Source organism: Scomber scombrus, chromosome 10, assembly GCF_963691925.1.
Source record: "Scomber scombrus chromosome 10, fScoSco1.1, whole genome shotgun sequence".
NCBI classification, from domain to species: domain Eukaryota; kingdom Metazoa; phylum Chordata; class Actinopteri; order Scombriformes; family Scombridae; genus Scomber; species Scomber scombrus.
In genome coordinates, this window is record NC_084979.1 from 19,063,663 (window position 1) to 19,084,656 (window position 20,994).

The 20,994-nt window shown below is 41.4% G+C and overlaps 1 protein-coding gene across 1 annotated transcript; it reads right to left on the reverse strand.

Moving 5' to 3' along the window:
• Positions 1–1,233: 1,233 nt before the first annotated feature.
• Positions 1,234–16,153, reverse strand: LOC133987194 (EMILIN-3). The gene is made up of 6 exons (XM_062426480.1): positions 15,756–16,153; positions 5,930–6,052; positions 4,611–4,933; positions 4,049–4,395; positions 3,571–3,921; positions 1,234–3,086 (listed from the first exon to the last, which is right to left on the reverse strand). The coding sequence occupies exons 1-6, from the start codon at positions 15,938–15,940 to the stop codon at positions 1,947–1,949; spliced, it is 2,469 nt and encodes an 822-aa protein (XP_062282464.1). The 5' UTR covers positions 15,941–16,153; the 3' UTR covers positions 1,234–1,946.
• Between the last annotated feature and the right edge of the window lie 4,841 nt (positions 16,154–20,994).

Sequence of the window (20,994 nt, forward strand, 5' to 3'; positions counted from 1 at the left end):
GCATAAGCTACTTTTTGTCAGGCTTGTCCAGCTAAGAGTTTGACCTTCTTAAAAAACTCTTTTCAACTCATTTAAGTTTTTCTTTGTTATTTTGATTAATTATTAAATAAGTCTTGTGATTTTTGTTTTCTTTTAAGTGTGGATCCACAGCCTGTCAGTAAAGGACAGAAACAGTCTGAAAAATGTTTTTAAGATCTATTCAAAGATTACTGGAATGAAACAAAGGTAACAAACAAAGGAGTTCTTTGTGTGACCAACAAAAGACACTGATGAGCATATTGTACCTACCTGACACATCTGTGCGAGTGAATACTCAATCCTCCCCTCGGGGGGTTGGTGGACTTTACCTGTCTGTGAAAATAACTGATTGCGATGCCATACCAAATTCTTTGACCTTTTAGATTCTGTAACTAAGAATTTCAGCTTGCCACTGTAAATGTTTTCATCATACAAAGCTGTTATCACGGATTGTTCTGCTATAATATCTATACATGTATTACAAGTTTTGATTGATTTGATCTACTGATATCTGTGACGCTAAAGGAATAACTACAGGACCAAATATTGTTGGTAGCATTTAACAGGCAAACACTACTGTTTCCACTATCACAGCTATCACTTGTGACTCTCTCTGTTTCTATGAGGTCATAATGTTTTCTTTAGAGCTGTCAAAATTTGTGACAATGCCTAAAAACTGTGAAGACACCACCTTTAGTAACAGCTGCTATCAACAACAAAAAACGTGTATGAAAAAAATACCTGTGGTGGCAATATACTGAAATCTTTAATTGTGTCACAGAATCTAATGGGAATTTGGTGTAACAATGTCCCTTTTCAAATGTTCATACATAATCCTTGGTTTTATACAGCTTTATCATTTTGTGTGTTCTGATATGTGTTCATTTATTTATTTATTATTATATTCACATCAGTTCCAAATATGGTTTGGAGTTATATTTATGATGTGTATTATGTGTGCCTGGGTGAATATGGAGTTAATATTGTCCATCAATGAAAAACACAAAAAACGTTCAACAACAATAATAATAAATGCCATATGAACTTCAGAAGGGAGCTGCTACACAATATCTGGGATAAATAATGTTGAGTGGAATTGAATGAATAACACCAAATTATTTTTTTGGAGATCACAACTAGCCTCATGGATTTTGAAAGACATAATATGTCTGAAAAGCACAACCCTTAAGTGTTTTACATTTTATTTTTCTTCCATCTACCATGCCATTTAATGTGTTATTGCTGTCCCCCAATGGTGAATTTTGGTACTTCTCTGCAACCTGAAGCAATGCGGCAGGAAAAAAACACAGCTGTCAAAGCAGACATATGTCATTTTTTTTACCATTTGTAAAAACAAATGTTTACAAAAATGTAAATAGCACCAAGTTGACATACAGTATTCGTTTAAAAAAGACCAGACAAGTGTCCACACAGAGGATGTTGAGTGTGTTTGTCAGTAGCAACCCGTAGCAGCGTATTAGTCCCACATCATTCACTTTTTTTAAAATAATTTTTTGCAATATGTCTAATACAGTTTAACATCATAACTATGCAGTCACTTCATATAAGTTAAAAAAGGTCAAATGTGAAAAAAAATCATGACCAGAAAAAAAATAAAACAAATGCCCTATAGAATAAAATCTCAAAGGGAAAAGCCCAGCTATACAACCATAGGTGTGTCTTTGTATTCTGTGTCTCCCTCTCCTCACTTCACTAAACTAAATACCCAGGGCATCGGGAGGCTCTGGGGTAGGGGGCTTATGGGAAATGACTTTCACCGCTTCCGTTAATAAGCATCTATGCAGATGGTGTTTGAAAAGGGGAGGAGAGAAGCAGAGGAAGTCACTTGAGCCTAGTGAGAAGCACACACAAGTCTCTCTTTAAAAAAAAAAAAATCTAAAAAACAAAAAACTTCTGTAGCTCAGATGCTACTGGTCTCCTTTTTGGTTGGATGCTTCCTTGGCCACACTGTCTTTGACCTCTCCTTTCAGCTCAGCTAGCTGTTCCGAATGGTTGGCCAGGGTGCCATTCACCTGAGCCAGGTAGGAGTCTGAGTGTCTCTCAAGCTCAGCCCTGATCCTCTCTAGGTGTTCTGCCAGCTCCCCCAGGCTGTTGCACTGGCCCTCTACCTGGCTAACCCTGCTATCAACATCTTTCACCTCCCTCTGCACCTCTATTGCTGTGCTCCGGCAGCCTTGAAGCTCCCCAGCTAGCCTTCTCTTCAAGGCCACCAGTTCTCCCTTCAGCTGGGCCAGCCGCCTCTCCCCAGCCCCCAGGAGCGAGGCTTGATGGCCCACTAGTTTAGTGATTCCATGCATCTGGTTGACTAGGTGGTGCTCTCTCTGCTCCCAGGTGGAGTTAGCATGGCCCACTTCACTTGCAATGAAGTGAATAGAGTCCTTTAGGCCTTTCAGAGAACGGTTCACAGAGTTAATGTTGACCTTCAGCAGGGTGATCTCTCCTTGGACTGAGCCCTCAGAGTCCTCATGGGCGATACGGAAGAGCAAGTTCTGCAGAGTATTGTTTAGACGGTCCAGCTGATCTGAATGGGAGTCCAGACGGTCAGTCATCTTCTTTTCCATCCCATCCCACTCCTCCTCCACACCAGAGACACCCCCTGCTGAAGGGGTGGAGGGTGCACAGGAAGAGGTGCAAAGAAGCTCCAGGTCTATTAACTGTTTATGAATGCTGCCCAGGTCCCCCTCTACTCTCCTCCTCAAAGACTCAATCTCTGTCTCCAGCGCAGGGACAACCTGGCCCTCCAGCAGTGCCGGTGCAGTGGCATTGCTGAGCTCCTCCACAGCCACAAACACTCTCACCTCCAGGGTTTTCAACTTGTCCTCTAGCATATTCTTGAAGCCATCGAGACCACCAGGAAACCCTCCTATTCCATCAGGTCCACCCTCGGTGGAATTGAGGCGGCCCTCTATGTCCACCAGACGGGTTTCAATCAGTGTCTCCACATGGATGCTCTGGTCAGTGAGGGCTGCCTGTAGCTGTCTCTGAGATTCTGTGAGACCTTTAACTGACTCCTCCAGCAGCAGCACACGCTGGGACAGGCTGTTTACCTGCAGTAATCAATAAATGATTAGTTCAACAAGGAATAGTTTAGCATTTTCCGAAATATGCTTATTTGCTTTCTCACAAAGAGTTAGATGAGACGATTGTTACTACTCTCATGTCTATGTCAAATATGAAGCCTCATCCAGCAGCCAGTTAGCTTTGCTTAGCATAAAGACTAGGGAAGACTAAAAAACAGCTAGTCTAGCTCATTCCAAAGTTGACAAAATCTGCCTTCCAGCACTGCCAAAGATCCCTAACTAACATTAACATATCATATCTTCTTGGCTTAGCTCTTATATAAGCCCAAATATTAAGCAAGACTATTAGGTGAAGTGGTTTCTTCTCATCTAACTCAAGATGAGAAACTCAAGTAATTCCTTTTGGTGAGTTTCCCCCACATCAAAATCCCATGAATTTAAGGGCTCTTCACTTGACAAATTGGATGTAGTACTGCATGCTAGTCATATTATGATCACGTCTACATCATACCTGTCCACAGCAGCTCTCGGTTAGAGTTAGGCCCTGGATCTGAGCCTGCAAAGTGCCCAACTCCTCCCTGAGCCCAGTCTCTCTTCCATCCAGGGACTGCTGCATCTGCTCCTGGCCATCCATGTGCTCCCTATGGCACTGCTTCTGCACTGCCCCAATCTTCTCATTACAGTGGCTCTCTAGACCAGTCAGACGGCGCTCAAAACCATCCAGGATCTCAGCCCGCAGGTCAGCCAACTTGGCATCCACGATCTCGTCCAGTTGAAAGGTGGTGCTAGGACCAGGGATGGGCTTGCCGTCAGCTCCTTCCAACAGCCTCTTCAGCTGGCCATCATGACCCAGGACCATTCCCTGAAGACACGAATAGGTAGGAGGTAGAAAAGGACTAGCATTTAATAAAGGAAGGAGAAAGGCTTGATTTGGTCAAGCTGTACAGATATGTTCAACAGATATTGGTGCAAGTATAGTGGTACAATACCTGAATCTCCTCTATGATGTGAGTCTTGACCCGCAGCTGATCGCTAACTTCTGTTACCTTCACTGCAAGGTCCCCAAATCCAGTGAAGCTTTCTCCTCCTTCCAATCCATCAGGAGTCCCATCTGTTATCACTCCAAATCCCACTGTTGAGTCGGGCACACGAGGAGGATTGGGCAGCAGGGACACCAAGATTTTGTTGGTGTCTTCCCGAAGAGATGTTCGCAGTCGTTCCTCGAGGCCAGCCACCACCCCGTTGAGAGTGTCTAGACCCTGGGTGAGGCGGCGCAGGTCCTCCTCCATACGGTCCAAACGTTCACCAGTCACTCCTGAAATCCCGAATTTGTTCCCTGTGTTTCCAGGGATCAAACAGAAAGGAGAAAGGTTTTATTTTGAGAAAGTCTGTCAGCACCAAAGAAGAAAGATTAAGTACTGAGAAAAATTGCAATAGTAAAATACATACATGCTTAGATTCACATGCACTAGCACATATTTTATGTGCCATTTTTTTTTTTTAATCTGAACCCCAGAGATTTACACTAAATCAATCAGAGTTTGTTATCACCATAGTTTGGTTTTCCATTTCCAGCAGGCAGTTGTCCTGTGGGTATTGGTCTGTGGTCAGGTACATTGGGGTAGGGTTTGCCTGGCTCAAACTGGCCACTTCCAGGCCTCTGGTCCACAGGAGGTCTAGGGCCATAGGGGAAGCCCTTCATCCCAGGGCGATGAGGAAAACCTGCTCCCTTTAAAGGTGGAATCATGACGTCAGGCAGTGACGTGGGTCCATCAAAGCAGCTCTCCCCAGAGTAGCCAGGGCAACATCTCCACTCCAGCTCAGTCACTGTTTTATAGCCCACCTTGTACTTTGGTTTGTAGAATGTCCTGTACCTGGAGGAAATATAACAGAAGATCTTAAAAGACAGTAAAATTGTCATGTCAGATTCCATCAAAAGTTCAGCATTTGTTTTCACTAATTAAGTCTGCAGAGATGGGGCAATGGTAGGCATAGAGCAGAGATAAAGGGATGAAGTTGTTCTCCGTGGGATTAAACACGGATTAGAGGGAGATTAGGAGATTAAGATAAAGTGTAATGTAAATGATGTGGCATCAGAACACCGAACATTAGTGGTATCTTGATTAAGCTTGAATTTCCTTTTGATTGGGAATCAACTGTCTCCTTTATTAACACACATGTATGCAAGCACGCAGAGTGATTCATCTGTCTTTTTTGAAGAGAAAATCCACTTCACTTTAATTTCACTTGTGTGGTATGTGGGGCTATAGGGAGCTTTTCAAAAGGCATATTAAAGAAATCACAAAATCAATTGAAGAGCGTCACGGGCACACACCCACCCACACACACCCACACACCCAACCCCACCCCCCTCACCCCCCCCCCCCCCCCACACGTTAAAAGAAATATTAGTGTTACTTCAGCAATGGCAAAGTGTTACTTCAGATACAGTTTGTATCATGAAACACTATACACTATAACTAATTACCATTGAGAATAATTTATTTTGAGTTTATTTTATAATTTCATTAATATCAGTTGGTAGGATAATTTAATTAATTAATTAATGTAATCATAATAACCAAAATAGCTTTGAAATGTTAAATATTTAGTCAGAATAGAAGACACCCGTTTCCCCCCAGCAGTGTTTCTCTATGGAAGAACTCTATGGGACCTGCATGTTGTTATATGAACAACACATCATGTAAACACTAGAGGGCAGCATTGATATAGCACATAGTCGACATTGGCCTCCATGCTGCAGTGTGATGAATGAAAAGTGATAATTACAGTGTTTAAACCTCACACTCTTTACCCACTCCTTAGGAGGTTTTATTTTTTGTTTGTGTGTTTGTTTGTTTTTAACTTACATGACAACTGGACATTTCTGACCCCAGATGCACTTGGTGGTGTACTCAGCCTTCACATAGGTGGCCACTCCATCCTGCATGGTGCATGTAATATTCTTCTGGACAACGTAGGCACAATGGTTTCTGTGGGGACAGGACAGGGATATCAGCTTTAAATAAGTTATATATTGTATTGTGTTGACATATCAACACTGCAATACCCATATCATTTAAGATAACAGTCGATTTTTTGCTCTGTACCTGTCAAATTATGTGTCTTAAAGTCAGACAAAGCTTTTACTGAACACTCTGACCACAGCTGGTAGTGATAATGGTAAAATGGTCCCATCCTTGAACTTATTTAGTAATGTCACTTAGTAATAAGTTACACAGCAATATGTACCTACATTTGGCCAACATTAGCCACCATAAGCTATTGGTCATTCCAGACCTAGTACGGTTGAGACAGCAAAATCTTGAGTGTATAAAGCTGAAGTAGGGTGTGTTGTATTGCTTATCATTTAAACTTTTGAATTTTTGAAAGGAAGAATGTGTTTTGTCTCCTCTCAAAAATAGCATAGTGTCACTTTAAGCAAATAACACTGATATTTCCCTATAAAGCTCCACCTGCTGCACCAACTCCAGCTGGGTGATGAGATTATTTCTTCCTGACAAATGTGTAATTCCATGTAAACCTCCCTTGAGTTCAGTCTGTGATACAGCTTTACTGTAGTGTTTACCTGTTTGACTATTTTGTTCTTTTGTTGTGTTCAAATAGCATTTTTTTGGTTTACAACCTAGAAAATTTGAAGGGGTTTTCACACAAGAGCTTTATTGATTAATGGACACTACTTCTATTTGTTAGAGCAATGGCTGACAGCATTTTATGTCTTTTGTGCTTGTTAAACATGGTAATTCAGAAACCTCCTTAGCGACTGAAATCACATTTCTAATTGACATTTTCGATGAATGAATAAAACTGATCTACAATCGTGTGTAATGACAAGAAACAAGAAATATCACTGACTGTTTTGAATCATCGAAGTGTTCAGATGTGTCCTTTATTCAACACATAATAATTTCACTATAACTATTTTGAACAGTTGTTGCATCATACTGGAGCTAGATGTTCTCCTCTCTGCCAGTGCAGCTATAGCAACTGTTCAATGTTCCCTTGGCCCCTGAGCAACACAGGAAATGATCATCTGCACTCTTTAGGCTCACGTGTGAAGCATTTCTCCCATTCAGAGGGGAGCATTTAGAAACACATGGGGCACTTAGTGTTACTCCACAGCTGTTTCAGGACAAATAGAAGTGTTTGGAGGAGCAGGGAGGAACATGGGTAGGTTCATAGGGCTAACAGACGGGACAGCCAGTCAGAATCTGTGAAAAATCGCGGCACTGCTGCTGTCGGCAAATTGCTGACTGTGTTGACAGAGTTTGTGTGTGTGTGTGCTTGTGTGTCACCACTTTCCCTGTGTTGACACATGTTAATAGCAGTGGAAGGAAAAGGGCAGGAGTCAGAATGACAGAGCTCCTTTCATACCAGCCTGACAACCTGCTGCCCGGTCATGCGTCGTTAAGGCAGTGGTGGTTATGACCTGAACTGATGTGGTGTGATGGGAGTTTTTAAAGTACTTTAAACTTACACAGGCAATTTACTGATCACTGCAGATGATTTTCAGCATAAAAAAACAAGGAAATGGCTGGCTGGCTGGAAAGGATGTTTTAATATATCAAATGTGCTCATAGGTACGTGAAATGAAGACTACATTCCTAATCTGACAACATACATATCTTGATTCTTATGAAAACTCCCAAAAAATAGTACTGTACTCACTCCCTGCTTAGTCTGCTGATGTCGCTGTTACAAGTCTGTAAAAATCGGCTTTCATACATTTTTTTCTGTCACCACCCCACCTGCAGCATCTTTTTTCACAATCCCTGAAGGGGGTTAACACTGATCACTCCCTCTGCTCTCATATGCTGCTCAGAGAGCGTACACAGAGCCTTTGTCGCCAATATTTCATGTGAAAAGTCTGGCACAAATAATCAGATTCACGTGGTAATAGATTATGTAGTTTTCCAAAGCATATCAACATCATAGTGGACGGTGTAAATACTTCACTGGAAAGTCTAAAAAGAGTTTTATGGGTGTCATAAAATGACAGATTATCGTCATCAAAAACAACCTTCATGACATGTTTTTTGTATGTTTGAGAGTTGAGAAAAGGCCTCTATTGGCATACAAGGATTTGTGACAGCTGATAGAGAGCAGACTCTGCATGTGTGAGTATGTGTGTGTATACAGTACAGTAAGTGTGGGACCCTTCTCACATTACGCACAGGGCTGATCAGTGGAGTGAAAAGTGACCATGTTCACAGGTTTGTTTGTCAGGTGCACATCTGGGGGGATCCGGTGACCTTCAGACTAAAGTGCAGGAATCCAGATGTACATAGGAAGAAAAAAAGGCTGTCTGTCTCTGTTTCTGCCCTTTTCTCTCTCTCTCTCTCTGTCTCTCTCTCTGTCTCTCTCCTCTCTCTCCTCTCTCTCTCTCTCTCTCTGTCTCTCTCTCTCTCTCTCTCTCTCTCTCTCTCTCTCTCTCTCTCTCTCTCACACACACACACTCTCTCGCTCTCTCACACTCTCTCTCTCTCTCTCTCTCTCTCTCTCTCTCTCTCTCTCTCTCTCTCTCTCTCTCTCTCTCTCTCTCTCTCTCTCTCTCTCTCTCTCTCTCTCTCTCTCTCACTCTCTCTCTCTCTCTCACTCTCTCTCTCCAGTCTACTCGTTGCCTGTTTTCACAGATCTGTCAATGAAATTTGGGTCTGTGGGTGATATTTTATCCTCTGTGTCTTATAGAAAGAGGGTGTTCTGGCTTTGCGAGAATCAAAGTCGAGTGCTGAGATAAATCCTCTGCCTTTGCAGTGTCGTGTCGGTCAGGGCAACAGCAGGTCAACTCCTCTGCTGTGTAAAAACAGATCTTTATTGGACAAAATGTTGTGTTTCAACCTGAGAGATAGTGATAGTGTGTGTGAGCTGTGAGAAGACACTGACGCACAATCACACATGCACATTTTATACACACGCAGTCAAGCAATGAAGTCCTTTTATCTCACATCCACAGAGACCGCAAACTCTGCAGGATGAGGACTACATGAGCTTTATTGGCAGAAATACCAACCCATGATGTTTAAGTGGTCATGTGTGAGAAAGAAAAGTGCTGTCTTTAGTGTTTGTTATCTCAGCCACGTCCAGCTGCTGCAGTGTAGGTGAGAGCTTTGTTTGGGCTGTGAGTATGTGGGAGAATCGCCAGCCTGGAAATGGCAGCTCTAATCTAGACACTAGAGGAACACTGAGAGGAAGGAGAAAAAGAGAGAGACATGATCTATGGCCCACTCTGAGCTATTTTCACACCTCATCTCTTAACCAATGTGGCACAAGGTGACTGCAGTAAAAAAGTATAAATACTTTGTGATGTTTGTTTTAGCGCTTGTGGGTGACAGATGGGAGGGGTTGGCCACACAGGATAACCCACTAAGTTCCAGACAATAAAAGTCACTTCACTCATGTCAACTTTATTTATTAGTCACATATAAAAACAAGAAGAATTGACCAATGCACTCCACTATTGCAACTGATAGATACAAATGAATTAACATACATAAAGATATGGCAGATGTCTGCAGTTGTAAAATATGCATCATGATATTCTAGGGTTTGATCAGATTCATTGGTTGAGCAGAAGTGAGCCATTTCAAACTAGATTAAATAATCTCAATAGATAGATAGATAGATAGATAGTTAATAGATAGATACAGGTACAGGTTAACTATTCCATAGATGTGGGGCTGCAACAGCAAAGACATGATGATCTTTTAATTTTGACTTTGCCTGGCAAAAAAGCAGGCAAAAGCATCTGGTTCGAGGACCTGAGTGACCTGAAGGTAGAATAGTGCAGAAGGTCAGAGGAGTATCAAGGTACCAACCTACCTCATAAATCCTAAAAGTCACTAACTGCTGCTAGTTAGTATGCTGTCTAACATATCCTACCAACCTTATCCAGGGTCAGCCCTGACAAAGTTTTTGCCCTAGACAAGATTTTAGAATGGAGCCCCAAAAAAGGGCAACAATAGTTCCTCCGGTTCTAAAACTTAAAAAATGAACTCATACTAAAATGAAGTGCAACACTGGTATCTCCAGCCCAGACAAAGTCCTCTCAGTCCTCCAGGCAGAAAGCAAAGTTGGGGTCAGGGTGCAATTCAATGAATGTTTGGTGGCATTGCCAAAGGAAGTTTGGTGGCTGTCGAGCGAAAAACTGACCAACCAGCAAGGCTTTGAAAAAAAAAATCAGATAAAAACCCATGCAAGACAATAGGGAAAAAGAAAGGAAAGGTCTTCCTTAAGGATGACCTGTACTTGGTTGAAACATCATAAATAAAGAAAAGAGAGCTACTCCTTGCATCTAATTTAGTAGTTTTTTGTACCCAGCACCTACACTGAGGTTTTGTAGGTGTGCACATGACTACTTTGTATCATTAAAAAAGGAAAAGAAAAAAACGTTAAGGAGGGAGAACAAGTGCGCACTTCCAAAACTTGTATAAAAGCAAGCTAACCTGTTAGTAAGGAAGAAACAAAAGACCTGCCCCTTCCCTTAGTTGACACATTTCAGGCGACTGCCTAGGTAGCTTATGCCACAGGCCTCCCCTTATGTTATCTGATGTATCTAATGTGATAACACTTCACTTGTCTGGTACGTGCTGAAACAAAATTAGGCCTTGAAGAATACCTTTACTAATTGACCAAGGTTTGTCTGGTAAGTTCACTCTCTCCTGACTTTAATAACACACACTTTCACAGTGGAGTGCAGTCCATAAAACGTATTTTATTAGAAAGAAATGCATTTACAAGTTGAATCCCACTGTAAATACATAGAAAACTCCCAAAATAAAAAAAATACAGAAAATGTCTCTAGTTGATCCACACCCTCATTGAACCACCCAACCTCAACTGACTCTGTGCTAAACCCAATTTGTCAGTGTACTGAACTCTCTTGTGCGCCTCCCACCCTCACCTGACCTTACTCTCTTCCACCCCAATCAATATCAAAACAGTCTTCACCTCCTTTCTCCATGACAGGAAAGCCACACACTTACTATTTCTCTTGCCTCACTTGCCTCTCTCTCTTCTAACACACTTCCCCCCCTAACGCCAAAATATTGTCTTTTTTCTGTCACTGGAGCACGTCAATTTTTGACTGCTAGTCTGGTCCCACTGTAAATATTTCCAGTATAGCATTACAGTTCCTAAATCGCTTCACAGCCTCCCAGGGGGAAAGCAGAATTCCCATCTCAGATTCTCATGTGGAGCGTTTTGGCAAATATTATTGCTGCTAGACCTCCACCCTCTGCTGGGCCCAAAACAACTCACCTTTCAATCCCTCTTTTTCTCATAACCTTTCTTTCCTTTTTTCTGTTCTTTCTGCAAAATCTGCAAACTGCAGGTAATCTCTGTTTAATTATCTAAGCATACCAGTCCAGCTCTTGCCTCTGTTTCTCATACTGTTTCTTTTTTTTCTCTCCCTTCTCCTCCTTTGATTTTTCATGAAGCCCCTCTGTGTTGCCTCATCACGCCCCTGACATCTCTGGCTCTCTGACCTGCCACTTTTTCTTCCATTGCCTCGCTTGTTTTGACACTGTGACACTAAAGGGCTCACCTTCCTCATTACTGACTGCTCTCTCACCTGCAGGGTTCCTGACTGTTTGAACCCAGACCGCTGCTGTTGCTTCTGACAGATTTATGACTGGAGTGGAAACCATGCAATCTTTGATAGGACCTTTAACAGCCGTTTCTATGGGCTAGCAGCTCTCCTCCCGGGCCCATCTCTTTCCATATATGCTTTTAATGAAACCTATTTCTAGCCAACTGGCCGATCTTGAAGGCCCCATGGTGCAGATTGATTGACGTTGCTCTTGTGGCTACTGATTAGGATTAAAAGAAAGACATGATACTCCCAGCTCTATGACCAAGGGGATCACTCCGTCATTCATAGACAAGGTCAGCTCCAAGCCAGCTCTGCTTATTATGGTTTAAAGGCAGACCATTATTTTTAAATGTGCTTAGATTTTGGCTATTGTCCTCTAATCCTTGTTACAGCAGTGAAATCTTGTAGGCATAGAGACTTTATTATTTGTTATTGGTAGCTCCAATTCACTTTAGATTATTTTAGTTGTTAAAATTCATAACTACATAAGCTCTCATAAGTTGCTTTATTGGACACAATCACATTCTTTATATTGTATTTTCTTATATAGTCTTAAGAGACTCAAACACCGGTAGTGAAAAAACATGGCAATAACTTATCCTCAGGCATTTCTTAAAGCGCATAATCTTCTTTGAGTAAGAATAGCTCTGTGTTTTTGAAATAAAATGGTTTTCAAATGGAATTGTTAATTAGGCTCACTGTACTGTACTGTACATGTCTTAGGGACGAAATCAATCCCCGTGAGATGTGATTCTTTATTTTGGGTGTTCATACACTGAACAAACCAGTGCAACACTCTCGAAAGTAGGACTAGGACTGGGCAATAAGGTTAAAACAAAAAATACAAATATATTTTTTTCTGATTAGCATATAAGTATGAATTATGGTTATGGGTAGCATGATATGGAAAATAAATGCAAAATCAAATGTTATATAATGTAGATCGGGCAAAACTCATCAAAATTTGATAAAAACATAAAGGAATAGTTTGAGTTGCTGATTGGCTTCCTAGCTGAGTTAGGTAGCCTACCAGCTAGCAGTTGTGTAGCTTAAGCATAAAGACTGAGAGCAGGGAGGAAACAGCTTGCCTTGCCTTGTTCTGTCAAAAGGTGACCAAATTTCCCAAAAATATTGATCTATGCCTTCAAAAATCGCATTTTGACCCTTTTCAAAAATATTTTGCTTGAGAATTTGGACAACATTTGTATAAAAAACATGTCAGGCTACGATCATTTCATTACAATGGGATCTTATCAATCCCTAATAACATTTTAGCAGAAAGATCAGTGAAGGCAAAAGTTTGATACATATGTGTTAGAAAGGAGCTTGGGAGTTTACTGCCCAGCCTCTGTGACCCTTAGCAGGAGACTGGCTCCATTCTTGTCCTCCACTGGACACTTAACACAAACTTACAACAGCAACCCATAACCTCTCACCTCTACCAACTCAGTGACCTTTCCCCTTTGATCTCTGTCTCATACATCATTGAAAAGCTCTCGGATATGTCTCTAATCTGATTGGTGACGACATGTGGCATCTGCTGGGATCCTAATTGATTTATACGACACCCATTACCCAGTGATGGGTATATAGCGCTTGGATTATGTTTCACCTGTTGTGCATTTTGCAGTATAGTGGCGTATCACAGTGCAGCATGGTGACAGATACTTTCCTGATTTCCTTTGTGACTTATACAATTATGTTTGGAAAGTGTTAGACAGAATAAACTAGAGAGACAATATGCAACAGTCTCCTATTCTTTGACAAGCATATCAACTAATAACCACACTTTTTTTTACTAATTTGCACTTGAATTTACTCTTTGAAGCTATGATGTCAAAAATCTCAAAATTACCAAGTGCTGAAATGACAAGTTAATTTAAGTTATTTGCCATTTTTCAAAGCCCTGGACCAAAACACTTCTCAGGAAATCTGAAGTGTCTAAACTACCCATGCACAGTTTTATCCATGGAACAATAGAAGCTTCTGTGCCTCTGCTGACAGGTATAGTATTGTAACTGTAGATGTCACAGTCAGTGACTAGAGGGCTATATTTTCTCACAGCAGCAAGTGGCTGCATTGAATGCAAGGAATGACTGTGAAATCAAATGACTCACTTTGCTGCCAAAACACAGATAATAATTCAACGTGAAGTTTAAAAAGTCTGTGGTTCGCCAACAGCTGCAAATTTTTAAATATCTCACTGAAAACAGGCATGTTTTGTCCATGTGACTGTGTGGTCAGTGAGATGAACAGTTATTTACAAGATGTAAAGTCACATGAGTGAAATCCTTCACAAAAACACACATATAAATATGTACACACTCAGACATGCACTTTCACACATCATAGCACGTGTGTTATTTTTAAGTCTCTATTTCCACTGACCATTCGGGCCGAAAACAACTGAGCTCATATATCTGCAGTGGTGGTCTGACACTGACATGTCCCTGGGGCCCACTGTGTCCAAGGTGGGTCAACAGGTCTTGTATAAACACTATAGTTGGATTCACAGACACATGTGGGGGTATATGACCAGCTATCAGCAACAAGCAATTACTGACTGTCTAATTGGTTAGTTTCAAATAAAATAATCTATGAAGTCTGGTTAATCCATCAATTTTAGGATTCAGGCTTGGAAAATGTATCTGGCATAAATTCGTGCGGGTGGATATAAATAAACCACTTTGACGGTCATGTGAAATGCCACTCTCAGATGCCACCAGTATGCAGTAGGCAGAATTTGTGTGCACAACAGAGTTCAAGTATCACGTATGAGGGAAAATATAATGCAGATCACAGTAAAGTAGGAAGAAGGAAAGATATTGATTGGAAATGTGGCAGAAAAACAGGTGTTGATTTTTGCTGGAGTGAAGTGCTGGAAAAGTAAACAGGCTGGATATGAAGAGAAACACTGAGTTAGATGGATGAAAGTTATACTTTCAAGACTAAATTGTGTGGTGCATTCATGGGTGAGGGATGCTGAGGAGTCTTTTCCCTGGAGGTGAGAGTACATGGCAGACTTAAGAGGGCCTGGGCGATCAGCCGTATTCTGTGGCAGTTTGAGTGAAGCAGCAGGTAGCTGGGGAGCTGTCCAAAGACATAACAGCTCTCAGGGGAAGCCAAGCAAAAGAAATTGGGAAAGGGACGAAAAACCAAAAGAGCCCTGCAGGCCAAACATCAGCCATCCCTATCCAGGCAAAATATATCCACAAGACTCTGTTTCAGCTCATGGCTTCATGACTTTCAAATAGCATGCATGTGAAGGGATTGTTATTCCATGCTGCTCATGTGGTTTGACTGTCCTGACAATATCAGTATTTACATACATCACAGATCACTGGTTAGTAACAGAAGATCTTTCACCACATCTTGTTGATACTGGAAGTAGAAAAATACAAGGAATCCAATTGTAATCTCAATGCAAACTGAGTTTGCCGTGTTATTGCTTTAGTATTGATTGGAGATTAGTTGTACCACTCCCTTCTGGCAGTGGGTGCCACCCCCCTCCTACCACACACACACACACACACACACACACACACACACACACACACACACACACACACACACACATACACACACACACACACACACACACACACACACACACACACACACACACACACACACACACACACACACACACACACACACACACACACACACACATAGTGACTCTGAGGGATCAATACTCTTGTCATCAACTCAGCACTCCCCTCGCAGCACCGTAAAGTCTCATAATGACTGCTTTGTTTTCATAACGCAGCATGTCATTGTTTCTCTATACTGTTCATCCCCAGCCACAGATGCTTTTAGGTGTGAACCACAAAAAAGGCACTGTTGGTGAGTAAACAGAGAGTCAATTCAAGGATCTGTTACTAAGCCAATGCCCTAACTAAAACCATATTCCTGCAACTCGCTGGTGACGTGCTTCTCAGGGGAAATACAGTAAGAGGTGGGCCCTGCTGGCAACATCAAGCACTTGAGCTACTTGGAATTCTTTTTAAATTCAACACTTTGCAGCAGGAAGGAAAATAAAACATGCATTGGAGCCTGTGACATGTCCAAAACAGAGCACTTACTTGTGGCGAGTCATGGGCTTGTTTGGTGTGTGGTGAGGGTTGAGTCCAGCCTTATACAGGTTGTATCTGTTTCCATAAAAAGGATTGACATGGCCCCCATAGAAAGTTCCTTTACTGTCCACCACAGAGAGCAACACTTCTAAGAGAAAGAACTGTGCAACCAGTTGACACCACTTGGTCCTCATTGTTTTCTCTTTGTTTTGTTAAGTCTTAAAGATGCAAGAATGGTGAGGAAATTGGGTTAAAAAGTGATAGTTGTAAGGTCCTCAGGTTGCTGTGTTGAAGTTCCCCAGTGCACGTGCAGTCTTGTCTTCTTCAGTGGGCCCTGAAGGAGACATGGAGCCCAAACAGCTGTAGCATCAACAGCATCTCGCCCTGTACGCCTTCAGCTCGCACACTCAACACACTCTGAGCACATAGGACAGAGGAGAGGGAAAACTAGTGAGGCTGAAGAGGGAGGGGAGAGGAAGAGGGGCAACAACACAAAGGTGTGCTGGAGGAGGGGAGAGGAGAAAGAGGGCAGGGGAGAGAAGAAAGACAGAGAGTGTTTATCTAGGAAAGTTCCAGCTCCATATACACACACATAAATGCGTGTGTGGGACCTGCTGACTGGGCTCAAGCGTCCAACTCTGCATGAGTGAGGGTGTGTGAGCAAGAAGTAGCGTGCTGCTCTGCTGCCTCTGAAGGGGCAGGCAGACAGACAGCCTGTATTTGCATATCCCACCCCAACTTCAGCTTGGCTGCTCTGCAGAAAGGGGGGGGGGGCTGCTAATATGATGTGACCACTCTTTCATTCTTTCTCTTTCTGGCACATATAAATACAATACACAAATGAACACACATCTTCAAACCAGATTCAAAAGAGAAACAAAATGCACTGTGACTGAAATCAGATCTGTTCATCATCTTGTCTCCAGGTCTTCCTCCCCAATTTCCAACAATCTAAGTTTTTGTCTTTTTATCCTTTAAAGATTTTTATTCTTTGACCCTCTCATTTTCTTCCTCCATCTGCTCTGCAAGTAGCTGTACATCAAAGCACAGTCCCAGTGTGCAGTGCCATGTGTGCGGCTATGGCTGCAGCCAGCTAAGACGCTGCAGATCTGGACACAATGGACCTCCTCCTTGCCTCACTGCGGTCAGTCATTAAAAATCCAAGCCACGGCTTCAGTTGCGATCCACACTCCGACCCCCTGCTCATATCCTACAGCACTTCCATGTAGTTCTTGAATTCATGCATAACTGCCTCCTGTGTCTTTCAGAAAGTTTACTCTGAGAACTACCAAAATCATTTCAGTTTCTATAATAAGACAGAGACAGTGTTTGATCAGCTTCTGAATAAATGGTTGTTGAGCTCTTAAAGATTTCATACATCTCTACTGCAAGGGAGACTAAATTGTTGGCAATTGATGGCTTTTTTAAATGTTGGAGCTCCCTCCATGATTTGTCCCAGACACACTATTAGAAGAAGCCAAAATCAAATTAAGGTTACAATCAGTGTTGGGGGTAACGTGTTACTAAGTAACATGTAAGAGTACTTGGATGACTTTTCTGATGAAACGAGTAAACCAATATGTTAAGTCTGCAATTTAAGTACTCAGTTGTTTAGTTATGTTTTCAAAAAGGCAATCCGTTATTATTGTTTAACCAACTATTCCTGTACCTTTTTGCCACAAGAAAAGAAAATCCACCACAAATTCGCACTGTTACTACTTTTGTTTGGCAGGCAGGCAACTGGCGACATGCTACGCCTACGGTTATATCATTGCGCACGTGTACGGCAGCTCGGTGAGCAAGATGGGACATTCACTTCATGGAAATATTCACATTATTTTGAATTTGTGGGAGGAAATAAGGGCAAGAACATTACAGTAACATGCAAGTTGTGCCTGGGTAGCAAGGACCTTTTGCCCTGTTGCAAATGATGTAGGTATGTGTTTGAAAAGCCTATATGTTGTTTTATAACTTGTATGTGGGCATATGTTTGAGAAGCCTTGCCACTTTTACAGTTTTTATGTAAGGCTTTATAATAAAGAGCTGAAAATGGGACATTGTGTCTGTTATTCCTGCTATTAGTGTAAAGATTTACAGATTATGGGCCAGACTTGGCTGTGTGATGATGGTAGAGTAATTCTAATTGACTAAAACAACATACAAGAAGAATCACAAAGGGGTTTTCATTTTCGGTAATGCAAAAGTACTGTAACAAGTTACTTCTAATGTTCCCCAACACTGGTTACAATAATATTTAACTACCTCAAAGAACACATTTTTTGCCCTATATCATATTCCAAAAATCTATTGGCATGTCTGTACTTGTGCCCTGTAACACCAGTGAGTGGCACAGCACATTTGGACTCCTTAAATAGATCTGAAACAGGTGGAGGAAGCTGGATGACGTAACCACTACCTTTGTATCATGCAGTACGTAACAATAGTCATAACTAGTTTTGTTTGCGCTAATAGACAGCTGCCTCCATTTAGTCCATACCTCAAAAGTTAACTGTCAAGACTGTTTGGAATTGGTCAATTGTGTCAAATTGTGCATCAAACTTCCCCAAAGTTGAAATCTATGCTAAAGCACTGTTGTGAAGTGTTTCCATAGTTGTTGTAAATTCTGGTATGACCAAGCTGCAAAAATAACCACTGGATTGATCACTATTTTATCTTTTCTTTGTTTTCATGTTATCCGTAAGAGGACAATGATGGCATGTGTAGTCCCAGCAAAACTTATCAGTGTGTGTGACTGATTTTGAAAACCAACCAGAGAAGAAAGGTGTGGAGGAAGAGGCAGGTGTCTGAAATGGCCTCTTTGTTTGAACAGTTGGTTTGCGGTGTCTTTCTCACCTGTGTGTGGACTACGCACCATCTATCCTGCTCTATTGACTCTTCATTTACAGGTCAGTGTCAAAGAAAACACACAGCTTCATGGTATGCAAAGAGACACCTCACATAAGTGGAAGAGTTACCAAATACATTTCAGACTCAAGAGTACTCAGCATATCAAAAACACGGTGGTAGATCTATATGGTGTGTTTTCTAGTTGATAAAAGGATGAAAAAAAAAACCTTGAAAAAGAGCCTGCTAATTATTTACGAGTTATGCTACTGTATATCCTTTTATATTATTCTAAAGTATGGGATCACATTCATTCTGTTGCAGTTTATTTCGTCAGTTTTAGGTTCAAAGAACTACAGCTGTGTGAAGCTGCTGAAGGGTTTAGCTTCCTGCTGAAGATTCATCCTGTCGCTCCAGAAACTGTCACCTCACAAAAGAAACGAGACAGTGAAAAGGAAACTATTTCTAAATCTTTGTCTACTCTGGCAGACAGCTCTACACTGAAATATTTTTCACAGGAATGACTGGCACAATTTTAAACAGATGTCTATCCCAGCACACTCTCCAGATGTTAAGGAGAAATGAGAGATATCTGTGAATTTCTATTTTAGTTTATGAGTTTATGATCATTTACAACATCAAATAGAAATAGGACCATATTGGCCTTATTAATAAACAAGTAGTCCGATCATAATATGTCAAATACAAAAGGGACACTGAAATAATGAACATTTAGTAATGATGGACTTTATACTACGTACTGTAGTGTAGTTTTAATGATTAATTACTTAACCAAAACAGTTTCTTTTGGCTGTAAGTCTCATGAGTCTGGATTTGTTCCACATGTTCTCTTCTTTTTTTTCATGTGTTTTATGTAGAATAGATGTTAACTCTGCCAATGTTGGACTTTGGTCTTTTGTGCTACATCTGTGAGTAGTTTTAGATAAGTATCCTTATCTGCTCCTCTTGACTGATTCCACACATTGAATGGAAATATGAGATGACATTCATTTCAACTTTTTAAAAGTCTGTAGCCTCTTGAGTATTGGGTAATATATTACTTTGGCTTTTATACTGACTACAAGTCAGTGACAGTGACCAAAAATATTATACTGCACAATGTGCAATTTCCTCATCTTTATATGGTTTGGACTTAGGGTATCATATCCTGTTCCAAGTGACATACAGCCTGTGTCCATTTTCTCCTTTTAGCCCCCAGTGCCTGATAGGAGCCATCAGTATGTGGAGTCTCTGCACACAGTCCTGCAGTGATGAGAGACAAAGTTAATGAATCCACTTTAGCGAAACAGGACACCACTCAATTAGTTTCATTGCCCTAACCCCTCCATGACCCATCCCCATGATTTTCTATCAGTCTTCTCCAAGATTTTTACAGGACACACTTTTATTAGATTTAGTCGCAGGGGCACAGACGTCATGAGGGAGACGTAGAGAAAATAGATGGATTCCAGTATAGTGACATCAGCTACTTAGCAATGAGAAGGACACTTGATCCTTTCTTACAGTAGTGACCTGGGAAGTGACCCCATCTAAATAAAGATATGAAGACAAGGTGAATGCCATTTATTTTTATTATTTCCAAGGTGAGACAGGAAGAGTTGGTGCACACGTTTACACAAAATCACCTCTAGGTATAAAATATATGCTAGAGTTTCTTCCAAAGAGCAAGGCAATTCATCTGTAGAGTGTGCAAAAGCAAAAACATTTTGTAACAACAACAAACAAGTGCATGCCTATGTAAAACCACAACAATGAAGCAAACTTCTACTAAAATAAATGTACTTTCAATTATGCCACTTGGTGTGTTAATTCCTAGGTGGTGTGACCCTCCGCCATAAAATGTGCTCGTTAACATGCAACACTAGCAGTAAAATATGGCCTCCATCTACAACAGTTCGAGATTGACAGTGATAAATGTCTAACTCTCTCCTCTCTGTGGGCATTTAAAAACCCACCATTGGTTTCCGAGAAAGGAGATAGAAAGAATTCTGTATTGGGTTCGGGATGGTAAGATTTCACATGAGGTGTACAGAAAAAGGGGCCTGTCCTGGAGGCCCACTATCACAGGAAAAGATGAGGGAGTGAGGTAAAATGGAAACAAATTTTTATTCCTGATATCCATGGAAGGAGGTGTTGTTACTGAGGTCCTTTAAACAATACACCAAAGAGAAGCCACTGTAGATTTAGCCCCTTCAGACCCTCAAATAAGGGGCACAAACACAGGATTTTCACAGGGGTCAAAAGGGCTTTCCTGTGTTGGAAACAGCTTCTTTTTCCACAATAGGACCAGGAGGATATGAACTCATAAAGATGTAGGTGTGGGAATGGCATGGCATTCCAGAGTGAACACACAGATGCACAACAGTCACATTTTCCTCTTCTC

What these genes read in the sequence shown, in the direction of transcription:
- LOC133987194 (XM_062426480.1), bottom strand. Translation starts at nt 15,940, where the DNA reads ATGAGGACCAAGTGGTGTCAACTGGTTGCACAGTTCTTTCTCTTAGAA. An exon ending in AAGCCCATGACTCGCCACAA is followed by an intron (nt 6,053 to 15,755) that starts GTAAGTGCTCTG and finishes CTGTCCCCACAG; the next exon opens with AAACCATTGTGCCTACGTTG. An exon ending in CAGAAATGTCCAGTTGTCAT is followed by an intron (nt 4,934 to 5,929) that starts GTAAGTTAAAAA and finishes TATTTCCTCCAG; the next exon opens with GTACAGGACATTCTACAAAC.